This window comes from Telopea speciosissima, chromosome 1 (assembly GCF_018873765.1).
Source record: "Telopea speciosissima isolate NSW1024214 ecotype Mountain lineage chromosome 1, Tspe_v1, whole genome shotgun sequence".
NCBI lineage: Eukaryota > Viridiplantae > Streptophyta > Magnoliopsida > Proteales > Proteaceae > Telopea > Telopea speciosissima.
In genome coordinates, this window is record NC_057916.1 from 66492012 (window position 1) to 66513509 (window position 21498).

At 37.9% G+C, this 21498-nt stretch overlaps 2 protein-coding genes across 2 annotated transcripts; both read right to left on the reverse strand.

Annotated features, from left to right (window-relative positions):
• Positions 1–1154: 1154 nt before the first annotated feature.
• Positions 1155–13582, reverse strand: LOC122661583 (phospholipase A1-Ibeta2, chloroplastic-like). Its single transcript, XM_043857031.1, has 3 exons — positions 11931–13582; positions 4047–4052; positions 1155–1165 (listed from the first exon to the last, which is right to left on the reverse strand). The coding sequence occupies exon 1, from the start codon at positions 13560–13562 to the stop codon at positions 11964–11966; it is 1599 nt and encodes a 532-aa protein (XP_043712966.1). The 5' UTR covers positions 13563–13582; the 3' UTR covers positions 1155–1165; positions 4047–4052; positions 11931–11963.
• LOC122653192 (probable transcription factor At5g61620) lies at positions 3454–5754 on the reverse strand. The gene is made up of 4 exons (XM_043847136.1): positions 5490–5754; positions 4280–4533; positions 3933–4019; positions 3454–3786 (listed from the first exon to the last, which is right to left on the reverse strand). The coding sequence occupies exons 1-4, from the start codon at positions 5752–5754 to the stop codon at positions 3454–3456; spliced, it is 939 nt and encodes a 312-aa protein (XP_043703071.1).
• Positions 13583–21498: the final 7916 nt, after the last annotated feature.

Below are 21498 nucleotides of genomic sequence, written 5' to 3' on the forward strand. Positions count from 1 at the left end.
CCAGGGCCTAAGGGCTAGTTTGGTTGAAGGTTTCTTCGGAGACGGATTCGACGGGATCTAGATTCTTTAAATTTTTTTGTGTTTGGTTGCTCGGTACACAGTTCCGTGTTGGATTATAAGAATCCACAAGAATCCTTTTTTCTGTGTAATTTTAGAATCCACTAGAATTCACCCAAGGGGCGAATTCTAAAATGAATCCAAGTTTCTGACTTTCCAGACCCAGGTATATATATATATATATCATGACTAAAAATGGATTCTCGTGGCTTCTAAAAATTGCGACCCAACTCCACACGATGTGCTCTGCGATCCTCACTCTCCTTCAGCTCTCTGCCGATTGTCACTCTCCTTTAGGTCTCTCACTCGCAATCGGTGAAGGTAACCTTCCTCTCTCTCTCTCTCTCTCTCTCACCCTAGATCTCTCTTTCAACCCTAACACCATTGAAGCTCTGAATCACTTGGTCCTTCGTTTGTTTTTGGTGCATTCATCTAATAGCTTGAAAAGAACGCTTCGAAGGTATGATTTTAGGGCATATTTTGATAAAATGTGTGGATTTTAGGGTTTTTGTGTTCATTCTTCTTGAAAGCTTCAAAGGTATGATTTTAGGGTATGAATATGTTTCTTTGTGTCTTGGCGCCTGCTTGAATATATTCTATTTTACCCCTGCAACTCTTCATCTTCTTCTTCTTCACTGTCCGATGCAACCAAGAATATCTGTTTAAACTTCTACGGTTATTTTTGTTTCTTCCATTTTGTTGCCTTGAAAAATATCTCTGTAGGATTCTTTCCTGAGCTCATTTCTTTTCTTCCAATTTTATTTCGGATTTCTCCAACTAATGTGCTTTTAACTCATGTTGCCTTGATTTAGGGTATGTTTAATGAATGCTAGAGGAAAATTTTCATCAGGTGCGACCTGGAAAATCCCCTAATCTAATGCCCTAAAAGGGAATGCATTGATCCATCAAAGTTGGGTTTGAGAAAATAGTGGAGGAGGATACTGCTGAATCCTTATGTTCACACAACTATTCTTGACAAACAAAAGAAAGTTGCAATGTTGTTGTCTTAATCAGAAACTCTGATGGTGAGAACTGAGAAGGGATTCATGTTGTAACAAGATGAATGGATGGATACTTAAATATGGTGTCAACTACTTTGCCTCAGCCACTTGAGAGTTTCCTTATAAGACATAATGAACGAGCTTTGCAATGGGCCTTTAGAACAAGCATAAATAACTCTATAGTAGTCTATATATTTTCCTGTTTATCTAACCTTTACCCATGGGCCCAAGAATCGTTCAATTGAGTTAAATAGGGTTCTACGCAAGTGCAAGCCCACAGAAGGAGGATATAGCTTGTATCTAGGCCTAGAGCAAGGATGGAGAGAACATGGTTTTGACATTGGATTTGCCTCCTTTGCAAATGGGTGCCTTGGAGATAATAATGCTATCAAAGATAGAGCACCAACAAACATTGCCTTTTGGCAAGAAATTACCTTTGGAGCCAATAAGTTTGAAATTGGCATGTGACAAATTTGAATCATTTTTAGATATCTGTGTAATCATCATATCATCACTCCACATGGCAAAACATAGTGTCAGTCTAGAGATAATCTCTCGTCTTTATAGACTAGAAAAACTTTGCCTAACTGTTGTCTAATCGGATAAAGTTGTTTCTAGTCTAACATGTCTAGAGAGTTTCTCTGGACTGGCTCAAATGCCTACCACATTGTAGAGTGGATAAAACTGCTCGAGGAGTCGTTTATAGAGATAATTCCTTTCCTTAGCCTTTGGGGTTAGGGGCTAGGCTAGGGTGCGGTAGAGGAGAGATTTCCAAGTTGGGCATTGAGGTGATTAATTTTGTTGACAAGTGGATCCGAAGGTCCTCTGTTCATATGTCAAGTTTCAGCTAAAATAAAGTTGGCCAAATGACAAAAAAAAAAAGTTTTAAAATCCAATGTGAAAATATAACTTTTCCAGCAACAAATGCGGTTGAAAGTACAAGGTATACATGCCAATTCTCAGCTCAATATGATATCATCCTGTGCGATAATAATTATTTTAAGAAGTTGATTTTTTTTTTAATAGAAAAGATATATTATATTTTAGGACAAGGGATCACTACTTGGTCGCATGGTCCCAACACCAGCATCTGGGCCAACATTGGAGCATGCCTGGGAAACTACCCAGGGGGCAAGGACTTCATTTCACGGTGTTGTGTGAGAGGGTGTAGGGAGCACCAACAAACAGGGATATTTTTCCCTATATTTTAACACCCCCAACTATTCCCTCCCCTCCTATAATGAAGGTGGGATTTGTTCCCATGACTTTGCTACAGCCCTTATTGGTTGTGGCTCCGAAATTGAATTGTCTCGAGAAAGAAAATGACTAGAGGACCTTAGGATCAGTCATTTTCTTGATGATCCAATCATAATTACGGAATCTCTGGACAAGGGATTTCAATAGATTGGGGTCTAACAATAATTAAATACAATCTACCAAAAAAAAAAAAAACCAATAATTAAATACATGCCCTATAATCTATCATGTGATATTGTAAAATGAAAGAACTAGTTCGTAAATAATTGCTACTTTGGGAAGTATTTATTAAAAGGATCTAAATGTGTATGTTTCAGTAAGTATTTCATTGATATAATATTTTTAAAAACATTTCATTCTAGATAGGATCGCATTGGGATCCTACCTCTTCTCATGACTTTAGTTATCTAAGAAATGATGTTGTATGATTGACAACTTAGTTGGTATGATTTTGAAAACTAAGCAGAGGAAGGAGATTGCAAAAAGGACTTCAAGGAGCAATGCCTCTGGGAAGCAACATCATAGAGGTCTGAACTGATTGCCAAGACTTGATAAACTTGATGGTGAAGCAATAAGAACAGCAATGGCTATGGGAATTGTTCTCTGTTTTGGTAAAACCATTGGTTCTGTTAGTGTATTAAAGCAAGGTAGGAACTTGATATCCATGGATCATAAACCTACCACTAAAACCAGAACTGGTTAAATCAGAGGAAAACTCTCTACAAACCGCCACCGTATGTTATTTTGCGATTACCTTTAATGATAGTTTTATTTTTATAAAAAATAAATAAGTAAAGGAAATGTACAAGATATTGTAACAACCACTGTTATCCAGTTTATTTTCAAAGGTTTTATTTGAAATGTACAAGATCCAGGCTCTATAATATTCTCCAAACTATCCTTTCTGGCTCTATAGAGATAGAAATTTAGAATATCTCAGATGCAGGAAATTATACAAGAAAAATGAAAACCTCTAAACTTAAATGAAATAGAATAAGTATCTTTCTTTTTTCTTTTTCCCCACTTTATTTTTCATCTTCTTTGGGAGAGCTGAAAGAGAATTTCATTATCTATGCTTCTCAATTGAAAAAGGTGAGAAGAGAAAGGGAGCTACTTCATCTACACCAATAGATAGGACTCAAATCACTCCAACAGCTTCATGGAAATTGGATGTCTGAGATGACAACTTTGCCCGGTCAGGCGATCGAGGTGGCTTGATACTCAAACCTAGATCAGTGTTCACAGTAGAAATTGAAGCCACCGAATCTACCTGAGATACACATTGTTGGAGTTGAGATGATGAGTTATCGATAGGCATTTGGGATGGAATGGGTGCACAAGTGGAAAGGTGGTTGTGGGATTTAGGTAGGTATGGATAACCTTGGTTGGGATAGTTCATCACAGGGATGTAAGATACAGTTGGAACAATTTTAACTGCTGGATAGTTCAGTCTCATGCCACCGAATCCTGCCTGTTTAAGAATTCAAAGATTAGTATGACAAATGGGAGAAAACAAAAGAAGGATTTTTTACATGCTAGAATTGTTAAAACTTGTTAAAATTCATGATGAACAGGCAAAAGAATTGCAGAGAAGATGAGATAGTTACTGTAAACTTATACCATATATGGGATTCTGTTGAGATAGGGAGCACCAGCAGTAGCAGATATGGGGCTAATTGGTGGAGATTCTAATCCTATACCAGCAACTTGGGATGTAATTTGAGCTGATACACCAGCCTGAGGCATCCAATTTAAGCAACATTATTCAAAGAAATTGCAAAAGATAATAAGTTTTTCTTTTAATAAAAATTCTCTTGTAATGAGAGAATAAGTTTACCAGTTCTGAGGCTTCATTATCTGGTGAAATTTGGGAAGCTGGAACCTGTTATATCTAACACTTTAAAATAAGAATTTGAAAGTTCAAGAAGTACCAAAAAAAAGTCAATGAAGGAAGGAGGAATTACTTGGTTTTTAATGGCCACATCAAAAAGGCTTGATCTACGCTTCTTCTTATTGGATAAAGCCTGCCTGAGAAAATACTTCTGAGCATGGCTGGCCACTTGGGTTGGTGTTCTGGTGGTCACAAAATTCTTTGAAATTCCTCTCCAATCACCTTTCCCAAGTTTGTCTAATCCTGCAAGGAATGTTCTGTGTTCTTCCTCTGTCCATGGCATCCCTGAAGGAATCAAAGGAATTAACATTTCATACAGAAAAGAAACTAAAAACTCAATCTTCTCCAACATCTCAAACAAGGAAGAAGGAAGAAGGAAGAAGGAAGGAGATGAAAGCTACCCATGTTCATGATAAGGGATGAGTTCTCAAGCTCTCAAAACAATTCAGTTACTTTGCAAAGTCCCCAATCCTACTCTACACAAAAACAGTTTTATACTATAGATTAAACAATGACAACTCAAACTCCCCTACTAACTCCTATGTCCATTCATGGGGAGACCAAAATCAATCCTACACAAGAACTTAAATCCAATGCTTCTGCACTGTATCATCAATCATCATAGTGTTGGGAATCCACGTGGAAGGTGAAAGTAATAATCCCAAATCGGATGTAAGGAGCCAGATATGGAGACTTATAGGTACTTGGGCTCCCTCTGAGTTCTACCCAAGTCCCTAACAAGTGGTAACAGAGCCACAAGAAGTTTCTTTCGCGTGGAGGGGGAGATGAAGAAGAACTCGATTGCCCTAGAGACTTATAGTAACTTGGGCACCCTCTCCTTATCTACCCAAGTCCCTAACACATAGACCTTTGCATTTTTTTGGGGGGTAGGATAGACCTTTGCATTGAAAATCCATAATATGGGTGGAATTCATTCTTCAGTATTTCCTATTATGCAGCCTATCCTAAAATCAGAGTCATGCAATGTCTGAAACTTAGTTGTCAGGTTAAAAACTATACAGGATAATTTTAATAGAATCACAATAACTAGGTTTTTTGGATTAGACCTCTCCCTCTTCAGTGATGGATTGGAAGTGGGAATAGAAGTTCAATATAAAAGGATAGGGTCCTGAGTCCTGACCTAGGTTGCAGAGGTCAGAAACACTACTCAAGAACAGAGAAGAACAGAACAGGACATGCAAACCCTTTTAGATGTTCAGATTCACTCAAAGCAAAGAATTATACTATCTCAATAAAAAAAATAAAAGAAGAACCAAAAATACCTCTTTTTCTTTCATGTGTGGTGGTTTTCCTTGTATGAAGAAGCCCATCTGAGAGAGACCCAGGATCAGAAGAACTCAAATCAGCCGTACATGTACCCAAACTCTCCATGCTCAAGCTCTTCTTCATAGTTTCATCATCATCTTCTTTTCTCAAAATCCTTACACCAAAAAGTTTCATTCCAACCTTCTCCTTCACATTACATGTTCTTGAGTTATGTCCATTGTTTCCACAGTGTGAACACCTTCGACCTGATTCCTTCCCCATTGCCATCTCCCTTCCCCCCCTCCCCCTCCCCCTCCCCCTCTCTCCTCTGTGTCTGGGGGTTTTTCATGTTTTCCCCAATCTTTCATATATATATATATATAGTATTCACCATTCGGTTACCAAAACTGCCAATTTCTTGAGTTGCCATTATCGTTAAAGTATCTGAGAGCCCGGCAATGACGTAGGGTCGTAAACTTCTCTGAAAGATAAAAACACCGAAATAAGCTATTTTACACTGCCCCTGCTAGTTGTTCGCCAATATCTAAGAACCCCCAGATGGAATTTATCTAAGTTTCTATTTTCAACAGGGTTGTCTACTTCTCCGTTTCAGTTTCACCAAAAATATTTATAGTTCATTCTATTTTGGAGACTGATTTTACATGTAAATCCTTTCTGTCAATTTGCTATTCTTCTCTCTATTTTTTTGGGCTGATGTTCTTTGTGCCGCAGCGTAGCGTGCATCCAGACATATGGACCTGCCATTCAGGGGCAGGGTGGTCATTTTGCCCACCCCCATGTGTCTGGGTGCAGCCTGCATCCTTTTTGTATAGGAAAAGAAAATATATATTAAGTAATAAAAGATAACGAATGTATAATATTGTTGGATAACTGTATCTACTCTCGGCTAACATACATATATTTAGCAAGAACACAAAGTAAGGAAAAGATTAGAACATCAGGATTGAAAACAAAAAGACTAGAGTTCGAGGCTATGTGGGCCGTAAGACCAAGATATATTAATGGTAGTTGGCGGACTGATTATTCTTCTCTCTATTGTTTTGCACCCAATTGGGATGTCAATTGGGTCGGTTCAGTCTAATTTCGGTCAGGTTGAATTGGTTTCGGGGTGAGAATGGGTGAATCTTAAACCAAACCAAAAAGGGAAAGTTTGATTTTGAGCGGTTTGGCTAGAGGTCCGATTTGAGTTTGGTTTATTTCGTTTGTTTTTTTGGTTTTTTTTTTTGTAATTGGTTTGAAGTGTTTGGTTCAGTTTGTCATGTATCTATATACATTATGGAGAAACAAATTTTTTAATTGTTTTTCGGATTGGTATCGATCAGGTTTTCCATGTTCGGTACGGTTCGATTTTTAGACCGTTTCATAATACCCAAAACCAAGCTTGCCCATTAAGGAATTGGTTCGATTTGGTTTGAGCTTTTTAGTTGATTTGATTGGCTCGATTTAGGATTAGACACCCCTACCTTAAACTTATTTTTAGGGTTTACTTTGACTATCTACAAGCCTTGGTGCAACGGTAAGGTAGCTCCATTCACAGATTCGAGTTTGGAAATAATATCTTATGATCCTCCCTAGACCCGGCAGTAGAGGGATCCTCGTGCACTAGATATGCCTTTTTTTTCTCCCCTTCTTTCATTATCTACTAGCTTCCATCCAATTATCTAATCCTTGGCACGGTTTCAAAAAATGAAATTGAATCTGCCTATCTCAGTTTTCTCCCTTTTTGGAATGGCTGACTCACATTCTATTTCTAGGGTTTATGTGGAATTTGATCTATCCCAACTGATTTCCAAACATTCTGAACAGAATAGGTAAGGGTGTTAATTTAGAATAGAAATCTAAACCATGAACTGACCGGATTCGAAACAAATCAGTTCGGTTTAATGATTGAATAGTTAAATTGAACCGAATTACCTATTTTCGAACTGAATTAATCATATTCGTTTTTTAATGTTTTAATCAATATGATTAATAAATTCTATTCCTTTTTAATGTTTGAAAACAAAAAATTGATGGATTATGGTCTTAAGAAATAAATTTATTTTTTTTTAAAATTTTTTTTTTGGTTGGTGAAGAAGTAAAAAGTTCACACACCTAAAATAGGATCTAAACCAAGTAAAAATCAAATCAAAACTAAATAGTGAACCGAATAAGGAACTGAATTGGCTCTTATTTAGTTTCAATTCGATTTTGAATTTCATATGTTGCATCTTGGATTGAACCAAAAAACTGAAACCAAACCAAATGATATCCTTAAGGTAGTTTCAGGGTTTAGAGAGGAACTAGGAACCAAGTTCATCAGTTGCTGATGGAGTGTAATCTCTATGGATCTCCAACCATTGGATTATTGTAATAGATTTAGTGCATTATAGCGGATTTTGTATTGGTCATGATAATGATACGATACCAATTCGTAATGAACAATATCAATCCGAATCAACTGCAAATTCAAAATCTTTTTTGTCGATACCAAAGATATATATGTTGGAAGTCATAGGATCATCTCCCATCCCATTATTGTGGATGTGGAAAACAATCAAAATTGGATTTATGGTAAGATAAAATTTTATTACACTAATCTCTTCTTCTATTCCATAAGAATTAGGGAAAAGACAAGAAGAGAAAAGAATATCTTTTTCCATCTCATGAAAAAAGAAAATCATCTCATACTCGAATGGGCAGCGGAAAGAGATCAATTCGGATTTTTTTTTCGCATCCCATGAGTTACAAATAATACAAGAATGACTACAAAAGAGTTAGTTAAATTTGCTAATTTGAAGAGTCTCAAGTGTTGTTCCTCCGCCAGATAGTGGTTCTTCTTCCAATGAGCACACCAGGTAAACAATTTTTGAACCTTCTTTGGTGCAACTAAGGTTCTCTAAGTCAATTCGACGTCTCCTCAAAGCTTCACATAAACCAGGGTTTCAAAACCCACTCTCAAATACTTGAGAGCAATAAGAAGGAGAGAGAGAGAGAGAATAGAGAATTCGGCCAAGGGAAGTGGAGAGAAATTTCAGCCAAGAGTGCTTGGCCAACACCCCTCTGTTAGTTAATCCCAGTGTGCTTCTAATTGGTGAAGAAGCAGAATCTTAAAGGGGATAATAATTAATTCTTTATTTCTATTTAATGAATAATAAAATAATAGTACCACATCCATTAAATTAAACAAGCTAAGTAATTAGCAAATCTCAAAAATAGCCTTACATAATAACATCTTATTATGTACCAACCCTCCACTAATCATCATTATCATTATGGAATCTAGGGCATGTATACATATACTGCCAAACCTCATTCCATAGTACATGTCCATATCAGAGCGTCTATGTATGTAGTTGGAATCCTCAAAACGCGGTCAAACATTTTTAATTAAAACATACATATAACGTATAATTTTATGTGAAAATAAATTTTGCAAAATCATTTCCAAAACGGTATAGGATCCTGGTTCTCATTCAACCATCCACAGACAACCTCTTACTTGATGTTCCCCAACCGGGTAGTGGCTGGAGACCATGTTGAGTGACTCTTTCACTCACAAAATGTTCGTACATTCCCAGAATACCGGCTTTGGTTCTTAGAATCTCAGTCATTAATAAACCAAAGAATGTGTTCACATTTTGCAGGGACAAGATCCTCTCAAGTATTGGGTTTCGATGGCGTATGTCTATTCCTTACTTACATCCGCCAGTAACACATGAGGGAATTGACATAAATAGATTCTTCGTCAATATCCAACAGTATGTGTACTCGCATTCGTACCCTGACATCAACATGCGTAGGTGTACCCAATGTGACAACCATATGATAAGGGTGCTCAGCCCAAACCCTAGTCGTGACTACCATTTTAAGTGTAAAATTAAGGACACAATGCCCAAAAATTTCATATCAAATGTGATAATATTAAACCAAAATGCATAAACGGTTCAATATAAACTAAACCGGGTTTGAAGGACACAGAAATCCAACAATATATCAGTATCATATTTGAAATGGTTATGGTTGATACCAATACAGATCGACCAATACCAATATCTAAAACCCTGATTATTATCCGTCGGATCTGGGTTTCCAAAGAAATAAACGTCTATTTAACATGTGATTGAACAATGGTGTCGTAGACGTTATCGGAATCAGATCTTGTGAATCACATGATTCGAATTGGAAATGATCGAGCCAGCTGATCCTGATCCCAACAGATTCTTATAAGGACCCTCTCTTTTGAATCTCCTAACTGATTTCATGTTTTTCATGGGAGCCACGACCAATCGGTGTAGGGAAGGTTAATTATGATGCAAGTTTCCTGCCCTCAATAACAAAAGGTGGATTGGATTGGGTATGGTTTTTCGAAACCATCACGGGCGTTGTCTTCACACTATTTCTAGACAGGAAGAATCCAATTTGTTATGGTGGGCGAAGCTTTGGCTATAAGATCAACACTTTTAGAAGGCATTTTAGAGGGCTTTGATCGTTTGTTGGTGGAAATTGATCACAAGGATATTGTCACATATCTTCAACGAGGAGATGGTGTTTCACCAATGGTTATTAAGCCTATCTTGGATGTATTTATTTGTCATCCCATTATGAATCTTGTTGTTTTTCTTATATTCCAAGGGAGCAAAATAGTTTTGCCAACTTATAGGCAAGGAAGGCATTGTCGATAACGTATACGACAGTTTGGCCAATTTCCATTCCATGGATTATAGACATGTGTTCTAGACCATTGATGCATACTCCACGTTAATCTCAATAAAGTGATCTTTCAATAAAAAACCCAAAAAAAAAAAGATTTAATGTTTTACCTTCATTTTTCTATCAAGTAAAGTAATAGAAAATCAATGAAACTTACTTTTTGAATTTTCTTCCCCGATTCTAATTGTTAATATTCAGAATAGTTCCAACTTAGATCAAAATCGATAGAGGCTGATCTAAGGGTGTCAATTGGTGCGATTTTGGTTATTCGGTTGGGTTGCGGTGCGGTTTACATTTTGATAAGGTGAAATCAAAATCGAACCGGATATGAATCAGATAAATCATAATCGTTTTGCATACGGTCCGATTTTACCGGTTTCTATTCGATTTTCATTATCCGATTCATAACCGGTTTACATGCGGTTTGTATAGTGTCGTTTTGAGAACTAGTAATGAAGACATCCTTAGTTTTCAAGGCCTTTATATTCCCATGTTTCCCCATTCTCTCCCGGTCTACTCTCACTCATCATATTTCCCATGCCTATGTGATAAAAAAAAAATATTCCCATCCTTAACCGTCGTTCTATTCCTTTCCTATTCTTTGTTTTTCCATTTTTTTTCTTCTCCACTCTCACATGATAAATAAACTATTTATTTTATTAGAAAGTAGGGTTTAGTTAATCCATTTTAACATCATACATCATTTTCAATTCATACTTGAAAAAATATAATATATAGTTAACCCATTACATTTTACTTATTTTATGTTTCAAGAATGATACAATAATTATGTTTATTAAATTAATTATTATGTTATTAATTAATCCAATTGATGCATGTGCTAGTATTCAAGTAAGAGGTATCGGTTTCTATTTTGTTTCTTATTCAGTTTAGAACCACGGTTTTGAGTTGCAAATAAAAAATGAACCGGGAAGAGAACCTATAAAATCAAAATCGGATCATTTTTCTACGGTGCAGTTCGGTTCGATCGTAAACGGTCGATTTCGGTTTCATTTTGACACCCTTAGGCTGATCCCATGTCCTATTGCATATACTTGAAACCTTGTGTCATAGGATCAGTGGTGAGGTTAGCAAATTCCTTCAAATGATGCTAGATTTGCTTGGTATTTTAACTTTCCATCCAACCCATCAACTTTGTATAAAAGGAAGAATAGTATAGTCAGCAGTGGAAATTAATGAAAAAAAACATAGAATTTCATGACATGAACCATTGTTACTTCTATTAACACCTTGACCATGACTACTCTATCTTCAGTATTAATATTGACCTCAAATGCATTTTGAAAACCAAGATTTACATTCATTAGATTTCACTTAGGCAGCATTTGGTATGCATTTTAAGTTGATTTCGTCTTCTCGGATGATAAAAATAGTTGTTTTGATCGCTCGAGAATGTAAAATCAACCGATAATTTATTCCAAGAATACTTACCAAACACAGCCTTAATTTCCAAAATCCAAACATTATATGAGATCGATGACTATTTTCATTCTTCATGGCAAGATAGCTTTTTTTTTCCAACATTCTATACGTGAAATGTTTGTAAATCTGAGAAAAAACTATAAAATGGTAAACAATCCCCCATGCATTCATGGAATAGATTAGGGCAACAAATTGTATTCTTGTATGATATAAAAAATAAAAAAATGGGGCACGTCGACAATTGTTAACGGTTCTAAAAAATTATGAACCATTACATGTTCCGGCCCAACCACTATAAGGACCCGGTTCGATCATGGTCAAACTTGGCTGACCAGTCACGATGGACTTGGCAAACAACTTGGGATTGCAACTGCTTGCAAGTTGTCAAGATTTAATCTCAGGTCCTTTGCTTTGCTTATATACAATTTCTTCACGTTTGACCTTTGTTCATGAAGTAATCTCGTAAGGCTTCGTTTGGCATTAGCTCTGAAGGGACAGTCAGAAGCCATGAAACCATCCACCAAGTGAAGGTATGCCTCCAGGTCATGACAACAAGCCACGTCAGCGTTTGGTTTAAGATATGGTGACATTTTGCTATCCACCCGGAGCTCTGTCCCCACATGTGAGTAGGCCCAAGGCATGTTATCCAACACGTTCACTACCCCTGCCACCTTTTCGTTGTCTCTCAGTTTCTGGTCTAGTTCTTCGCACACGAACATCCCTGGAACCTTCGTGATAACATCTTGTGAGTTCACGATTCTTAACACCTTGACTCCATTATTGCTGACCCGGTTCGCAAATGCCCGGTTTCCGACTCTAGGACCGCCGAAGGAAAAGACGGCGATCGGTGGCATTTCCTGTGCACATGTGCTCAGTTCGTCGGCGGCTAGTAGGGCTAACGCCGCACCAAGGCTGTGGCCGGTCACCGTGATGCTCAGCGTCTCACCCTTGTAGAGGTCCATTAACCTCCGTACTTCTTCGACCACCGATTCGGATAGGCTTGGCATGTTTGAACCGGGGGTTTTGTACAAGCTCAAGAACCCGCACTCTACCTTGGCCGGTTGGACCTGACCAGAGTTATCCTCTCCAGGGACCCGGTCCAGTACGTCCCTTACGTTTTCGGCCCATTCGAGACACGTGGCAGTCCCACGGAGCGAAATAATTATGTCTCTCCTTCCCATCCGTGAAATCTCCCTCTTGTCATCGCAAACCGCCACGTACCCAATCCAACTGGACCGCTGTGTCATCCAGCCAAGATCGGGTGCCATGTCATCCACCCATGATGGCAGTCCTATCGATGACGTGGCGTACAGACTCTTTGTTACCTTGTAAGACTTATCAGGCAACGACACCTGCCGAGGCAGAGGAGCTTTGTCGTCTGATGTTGCGGGGTTGGAGTTGAAGGTTTGATATGCGGCCTGGATGAATTCACCGTATCTGACAATCTCTCTCCGGAGATTCTCATCCAACGGATCAAGGATGCCGACCCAGTCGTTACAACCGTGGTATTCTCGCCACCGACTACCGAGATTATTCCTTGGGGAATATTCCGGCGATTTCGAGAGGAGGCGCTGCAAGCGGTTCATGTGTCGCGGTGACATCTCCTCCGCCGCCGCCTTCATATTATCTGGCAAAATTTTTGTCAAATTCAAGTTTTCGAAGAGATTCCTGACCATTTTTTCCGGTGAAGACCCATTACCGGAATCCTTGTGAGGAGGCTGTGTATTATATTGTAAGGGCGGAGGGACCTGCTTCTGGAGTAGCTTCTCGAGGTTGGAGAGGTGGGTCTGAGTAGATTCAATTGTTAAAGTCTGAGTCGAAGCTGATACTCTTGTGAGAGGGTTTAAACGGGACACTCGACGGCAGGCCAAGCTGGGTCGTGATGCTTGGAAACCAAGTCCGTTCTGGGCTGAAATTGTTCGGACGATCTCCATTGATTTTGTCTGAGAGAGAGACAGAGAGAGACACCCGTTCAGAGAGTTAAAAAGAAGCCCAGAAGGACCTTATAGTTTGAGGGGAGAGAGAGAGCTTTCTGAGAGTTTGGAGTGGGTATGGACAGCTGTGGTGGTGGAAGGATCCAAAGACTATATATAGAGATAGGGTTACAGATTAAGGTTGCTTTTTGTGCCAAAACTACAAAGAAATGTCAATGGCTCGAAGGAAATATCTTTTAAAGAGAAGGGTATTTTTTTGGTCGGGCTTTTTAAAGTTTATCGTTGACTCTTCTAATACATCAAATAGTCCGAAATTGTCTGCTTCTTTTTCGTGCGAAATTATATTACTACCCTCGGTCTCAACTAAAGAGTGTAAACTTGAGTCCCGCTCAATAATTATTGGAATGGTTTTGGATTTCGATTTTAGAATCACCCACGATTGAATTGTTGTCCCTTTCAATTCTTCATATGGGGTGTGAATGATCGTTCTAACCCTTACCCGAAACATTGTCTAAGGTGGGATCCACGCCTTTCTATTAGAGGAATTGGAGGTGCCCGTGAATTAAAGATGATAATTATTGATTTCAAAACTTCCACGGTTTAATGAAATTGTCAGATCATTTAAAAACAATTAGACAAAGATTGTTACACTCCTCTTGTATAGATTCTTTTATAAACTTTGTCACATAACTAACCAATAATATGAACCAGATATGACCCCACATAGATGATACCATTTTATAATCCTTCATTGGTTATACGCCACCAAACCTACTAGCTTAGGTTATATTAAAAAAAAAAAAAAAAAAAAAAAACCTACTAACTTGGGAAACTACTAGTTGGGGATATTTTGGTCATTGTAAGGTATAGAATTTTTTAAAAACAAAGAACAAATTAAACGTAGGAAGTTTCATGGAGATTACACCAATTAATTTGTCAAAAATGTTGAAAATTGAATAGAATTTTATGGTTTAAAGAATGAATAAATTCAAAGGTCAAATTCATTTTTGTAGATCTAGTTGAGGGATTTGTATGGTATGTGGATAACAATTTGACATGGGAATGGAAGTAAAATACATTATAGTGACAGAGATAGAGAGAGAGAGAGAGAGAGAGATTTATTTGAAGACTAGAGGTCCAATTAAATGAGTAGATTGGTAAGTAAGTTGATACCAGTTGGAGGAAATGAAGAACTTAGTTTAAAATTAAGAGTGATTAAATCCGATTTAGTTGAGAAATTTAGATAAAAAAAATAGATAAGTGAGTGATAAGGAATAATAATTAGATAAAGTGCTATATGCTATACAGGGCACATATATAAAGAGATCCATATGTATAGATATTTTTTTGTGACCACAGTTATTCGAAAAAGGTTATTATCCTTTCCCACTATCAATTATCTCTCAATTTATTTTTTCTTTTATTAGTTCTCCCACACCTTCTTCTTCGCTTTCTTTAATATAAGTTTCTCTATTCACTCAAAAAAAAAAAAAAAATTCCCCTTTGTATTTAATATAAGTGGGATGGTGAGGGAGAACCTCGGACACGCACACGCGTAAACACGCTGAGCGAGTGAAGCAGACTTATAGTTTTGGACTTAAAACGTTATATATGAATGCACGTGCAGAACGAGAAGCATTTGAGAAATGAGAAACTATGGAGAACTTCGGGTAGTCATTATTATATGTGTCGTGTTTTAACTTCTACAGTGCGCACGCGCTACACATCGTCCTATTACAATGACAAGAGATGACTCGCAGAGTAGAGAGATCAATGACTCGCCCGAGTATGATTCACCGACCAATTTAGGTCGATAAAGTAGTGGTTGGGTTTCTTTGTCAGGCTGCATGGCTGTTGCATCAGTGCGGGGCCATTGAAAATTAGAGGTGTCAATAAAGTCCGGCTGGCCTGAATCCGCCCAAACCCGTCCTGAGCCCGGCCCAGACCCGACCCTGATTTTTCAACCCTGAGGGCGGGTTTGGGTCTAGTTATAATCTAGCCCTGGCAGGGTCGAGCCTGGTCAAGGTTTAGATCCCGGGCTTAGCCGGCCCGGCCCAACCCTGTATTAATTATAAGTATATAATATTGTATATATATATATATTTGGTCTAATATTTATTTATATATATAGTCTAATAAAAAAATTAAAAAACAAAAGACAAAAAAAGCCCTAAAGGCACATGGGATTACAGACAAAATCAGGGTCAGGGTCTGGGTCAAGAGAGGGTCAATCAGGGCCAACCTGACCCTGCCCGACCCTATCAGGGTCAATCAGGGCTGGGCCGTGTCAGGAAAAACCCTAGCAGGTTCGGGACTGGGTTGAGGGTTTCTTAGTCCTGGCAGGGTCGGGTCGGGTCAGGGTTTAGGTTAAGGCCTCTAGGGTTGGGTTAGGGTTTAGGGCAGACCCCGGCCCAACCCTACCCATTGACACCCCTATTGAAAATGCATGTGGGTCATCTAATAGGAGTGAGATTTATCATTTCTCGGGTGGTGATGCGATTATTTTGTCTTTTCTATGTTTGGGCATCGACGTTACATAGCTTTGGCTGTCTTCCAGTTACCATAAAGGGGAGGGGGGACTACTGCTAGGCTACGTGGCACTTGCACTACTATAGGGCCAATGAGAACACATGGAGGGGTATCCAACAGGCGTGGGATGGGATTTTTCATTTCACAGGTCGCGAGGTGATCATTTCGTCTTAATTTTCTGTGTCTCGACACATGTGCACATAGTCGGACAACCTTCTTTTTTCCCATAAAGTAGAGGAGGTGTGACCCCTGCACCAATGTGGGGCCAATGAGAGTGTAGGCCTCTAGTTGAACCATTTGATGTCTGTACTTTCTTCTTCTTCCTTGTTATATGGGAAAAAGAACTCAGTCCAAGAGTGTGGCCTATACCAGCACTCCCATGAGTCTGTCACTCTTCGGCCTCCACATATGAAAAAACACCTCTACCCTTTTGTTTTGAGGAGGAGAGAGATAGACACATCGCTAGCACTCCCGAATAGAAAAGTGCTTCCCTTATCTTATTACCATGTTCAAAGAGAGTAGAAAATGTTCTTACAAAAAAAAAAAAATAGAGTAAAGAAAGTTATGAGAGTTAAGAGAATAATTTTACATTCAAAGAGTCAAGTTGATTGAATACCTTGGTATACAAGCTAGATGTATTTATACAACCTTTCAATTCCCAACGGAGAAATAAATTGAAGCTGAAATATAAGAAAGTTGACATGTCCAAAGTCAATAATCAATATATTTTACTGTTGACCATAAAAACAAAAGTGTAAACACTCACATTTTTGACGTCATCAAATCTAGCCCAGTGATCTCATATACACTTTTTAGGGTATTTTTTTTCCAATGGTACGTGTTTAGCAAGGCCAGCTGTGAGGTGAGGTAGCCTCACATTCGTCTCTGCTTCCGTATCCAAATCGGATCAGAGAAGCATAGTGGCTTACGTTTGTTATGCTCTCACCTAGACGGCCCAGACCTAAGTTGTCGTCAGTTGTGACCTATGTGTTCAGACTTCAGAGACGGGGAAAGACTGTGTAGGAATTAGGAACGAATGAGATTTTTCCAGTCATGACTCATGGGGACCATAAAGAGACACCTGACCCAGTTCTTATTAAGAGATTTTAGTTGGAACATTGTTCAAACTTGTTGCTTACTTTATGTTTGTAAAAAAGCCTTAAAGAAAACTCAATTCTTTTTGAATTTTGACTAAATGGGTTTTTCTTTTTTTCTTTGTTTTTTGGGTTTTATTTTTAAGTCTGCTTGAAAACTTCTCTGGACCAACTGAAGCTTTTGAAATTTTGAATTTTGTTAGCTCAGATTGCACTATTTACAGAAAGTGTAACTAAGAAACTTGTTGGAAGGAGAGTAATGTATCTTTTATATTCAGTTATTTTACTACAAATATAATACCACCGTCCTACTTTGTCAACTTCTTTGAAGTTTAACCTTTTCTTTGTCCCCTTAGACTTCAAAACCTGAAAGGTTTTGTGAACCCAGCTCAGGTTTTGGTTCCTAGTTTTCTTGAACAATTTAATTCCTTTCACCTAACTCTTGCAATACAAACTTTCAATTCCCTCAAAGACAGCTTTGTTTACAGATTCCAAAGCTTTATAATACAGCTAGCTGGTCTCCTTTAGATTTTAAAGAGGTTTCTTAGGTGACAAGAATGTGGACTACAAGATAGTGACTGAAGAAGTTAGGAAAGAGAGAGATTGAATTTATGAAGTGAAGAAGAAAAATATTAGATTAGGTAAGAGTAGAGGACGAACAAGAATGAAAGGCCAATATTGGAACTTTAAAGTTATATATAATTAATGCAGTTCAGTTTTGATTTGTTTAGGTAGAAAAAAGACAATAAAACAACTACCCTATTATTAACTAATTAACAACAATCCACTTTTGTTTTAGGTAGAACAGGAAAAAAAGAAAAATGAAACAAAACAAAAACCCTGATAACAGAGTGAGAACGGGGTGAGCTGCAAACTTGATGGGAGACAAAAGATTGTCAACTCATTGACTACGTAAATTAAGATTTTAATTAACAGATAGGATAAGAGGTGAGGTCAACACACATCTTGACATTGGACCTGTCAAGTGGGTCCTTCCTCAAATGAACCCGGTTCAGATGGAGACCAAATTCTTATATAATTTGTCAATTGGGGCCTGTTAGACCAAATTCTTATATATTAATTTAATTAGATATGGGGGGTCCGGCCATCTAATTCCAATGCAGGGTGTTGGAACTAGATTCAATTTTTTAGGGCAGGGTTTGCTCCCCTTTATCCTTGCATCAATACGGGGGCCAATGAAGGGGGTGGCGTGTGTTGAGGCATCCAACAGGAGAAGACGTGTGGTGGTCATTTTGCATCCCTTGTGTGGGCATAGGGAAACACAATCAAGCAACGTTCTTTTTTCCCTATTATTTATAGGGAGAAGTTTCCCACATTGAGAATCTCTCACACTAAATCAATGGTGGTGTCGAGAACAATATCATTTATATGGAGCTAACATGGTAAGGGAGAATATAAAAAATAATTAAAAAAATCATGTGAGATAGTGTATGATACATTGACTACATAGGAAACTTTTTCCCATACTTGGTCATTGTAGTTTATTGAAATGGAAGAAGAGTCCCCCATTTCCCAAACATATGAAGGCCTTCATAGGGAGTGGGGGAATTCTAGTATATGGCATCAAGGTCATATTTTGTGGATAAGTATAACCCAAGGTCCTATCTCATATATCAAATTTCAATCTAGATCCAGTTTTCTAAGTGGAAAAATAGGGCTTTGAAAAATAAAACTATGAGATACATAATTATGGTCAGAGTACCATAGAAGTGCGTGGACCTACATGGGGATGCATGCTAATATGTAAACAAGTATTTGATTAAATTAGGGTTTGAAATTCGATATTTGACTCATCTCAGATCAAGTTCTTTCTATCTAATGGTCGGAATAGTCATATTACCTATCCATGTGGCACGATGAGGTTGAACCATGTGGGTAGGTCTTTCTAAAGGTAATATCATTACCCATGTTTGGAAAGGCCGAGTCGAACATGTAGTTAGTTAAATCGAGATTGATAAAGAAACTTAATTTGTTTTTGGTACGTCGTATTTGAAAATAATTAATATTGTCAAGCATTTTGAAAATGGCAAAAAAAAAAAATAAAAAAAAATAATATGTTTGAAATGTTTAGATTTGAAAAATACTAGACTAAAAAATTAGCAACAACGTACACATATAAATTGTGCAACCAAACCATGTCTTATTTACTAAATACTAATATATGTGAGACATAAATTTTTATAATATTAAATTATCTTTTAGAAAAAAGATTATATTTTTAAATGCCATTTTTTCCACTCAAAGAAGACAAAAGCATTTAAAACTTCTGTGCTTTTGTAGATGTTCTTTGATATATAGTTAGGATTAATTTGGAAAATAGTATAAAAAAAAAAAAAAAAAAAAAAAAGGAACAAAAAAAAAAACAAAATTCGAATTTTCCTTCAATCATAGTCAAGAGAGGATCCCTTGACCACGGCCTTCAGATAGACGGGGGAGAGGATATCATGCATGACCTAGGGGGTATTGTCACCCAATAGGGGGATGTTTGATGACCTTAGTATGGTGGCTGAAGGTCAGCCATGGGTGTTTAAAAAACACGAAAAAACAGTCAAAAAAAACAAAGATAGAGTTTTCCTTCAACCATGATCAAGAATTCAAGGGAGCATCCCTTGACCATTGCCTTCAGATGGCAGGAGAGGAGAACACACAGGACCTAGGGGGTATTATCACCAAATAAGGGGATGTTTGATGACCTTAGGAGAATCGTTATCCTCTCCTATAACTGCATGGTGCAGTACTGCATCGTGTGGTGCAGCAGAGGCCATGTAACATAACAGGCCCTACATGATGCACATGGCCTCTACAGCTGCCGCACGATGTAGTACTACACCTTGCAATAACTGCACAGGATAAAAATTCACCTTAGGACGGTGGCTGATAGAAAAACTTTCCCCCAAAAAAATGTCTAAAACACGTTTCACCCATCTAATTCTATGGTCGGAGAAACCTAACCTGGCTATTGCGCATGCGCTGGGATAGCACGCAATTCTTGAAAATCCTAGATTTCACTTTAATGGGAGTAATCTAAAGGATTTTGTGTGGGCCATCCTACATTAAGATATTTGGTCTTGAGGTACTTCCATGATGATGACCCTCAGTCAGTTGAAGGGAAATGGATCTAGACTTGTGTGTGGATAAAACCCGAGTCCAACCGGTTTTGTACCCATTTTAGTGGGCTGGACTCAGAATATATGGGTTGTCCTATTAAGGGCAAATGATTGACACACTGTTGGGTTTATGGTTTTAGGTATCGGTTTCGGATCAGCTGTATCAATATTGGCTGACATTGATATCAGATTGGTGAATTGTACGGATAAAGGGTAAAGTTGTCGAAATACAGTCAAATATCGATATTTTGAAGACCAATACAATACTGATCCCCATCCAGTTGATATCTGATACCTAAAACCATAGTTTGGGTAGTATATCCTTTTGTATACATATCATGAGGCGTTCTTTACTTTGTGTCCATTGGCTTAGCGTGAAAGATGCCAATAAATAAGGGTAGTATATTGATCCCTCCTTTAGAGGAAGACAAATGTCACCCCAGAGAAAAAGTCACACATGGAGCACCTGATTATCATGTATCATGGAATAAAAATAAATCATATCACTCTATCATAACCTTAGATTTTCAAAAGCTTTATTTTGACAGTAGAGTTGAAACTTTGTGTAATCACACAAACCACACACCAATCCCAAAAGGTTAATCAACTTTTAGGACGGTGGAATGATGGATATACACAATACACACACCCGATGTGGGACTAAACCCACGCACCCAGTGCACCCAGCGCACACAACACAGCTTTTTTGTTTTTATAAAAGTGTAATCACACAAACCACACACTAATCCCAAAAGGTTAACCGACTTTTAGGACCGGTAGAGCTGAAACTTCACATGTGAACACGGACCTAGTGGTTTACCTATCCATAAAATTTTGGCCCCAACTGATTGGCCACATGGCAGTTGTTGATATTTAAACTGCACTATGTGAGAAAGGATTTCTACGAGGCTTCCATGTTTCTGTCATTTGAAGTTATATATGGTGAAAGTTTTGGGTGAAAAATTTAATCAGAGATGGAGGGTCAAAATTACTTTGCCCCCACAATGCGAATGTCTGGAATGACCTTCACTATTCTTATAGTCTCACTTGACAGCTAAAAAGAGAGTTGATTAGGAGATTCTCTCTTCACCGTGGGAGAAGGGAAACTCGATCCTTTATAAATAATCTACATAGTCATATAACTATGTAATAGTGACCAAGAAAAAATGCCATTATTATATAACA

Excerpts from the sequence above, each read along its gene's own strand:
- LOC122653192 (XM_043847136.1), bottom strand. The coding sequence starts at position 5,754 with ATGGGGAAGGAATCAGGTCGAAGGTGTTCACACTGTGGAAACAATGGA. Across the intron at positions 4,534-5,489 it reads CACACATGAAAGAAAAAGAG|TTTCTTTTCTGTATGAAATG; the intron begins GTATTTTTGGTT and ends TTGAGTTTTTAG. Across the intron at positions 3,787-3,932 it reads ACAGAATCCCATATATGGTA|GCAGGATTCGGTGGCATGAG; the intron begins TAAGTTTACAGT and ends ATTCTTAAACAG.
- LOC122661583 (XM_043857031.1), bottom strand. The coding sequence starts at position 13,562 with ATGGAGATCGTCCGAACAATTTCAGCCCAGAACGGACTTGGTTTCCAA.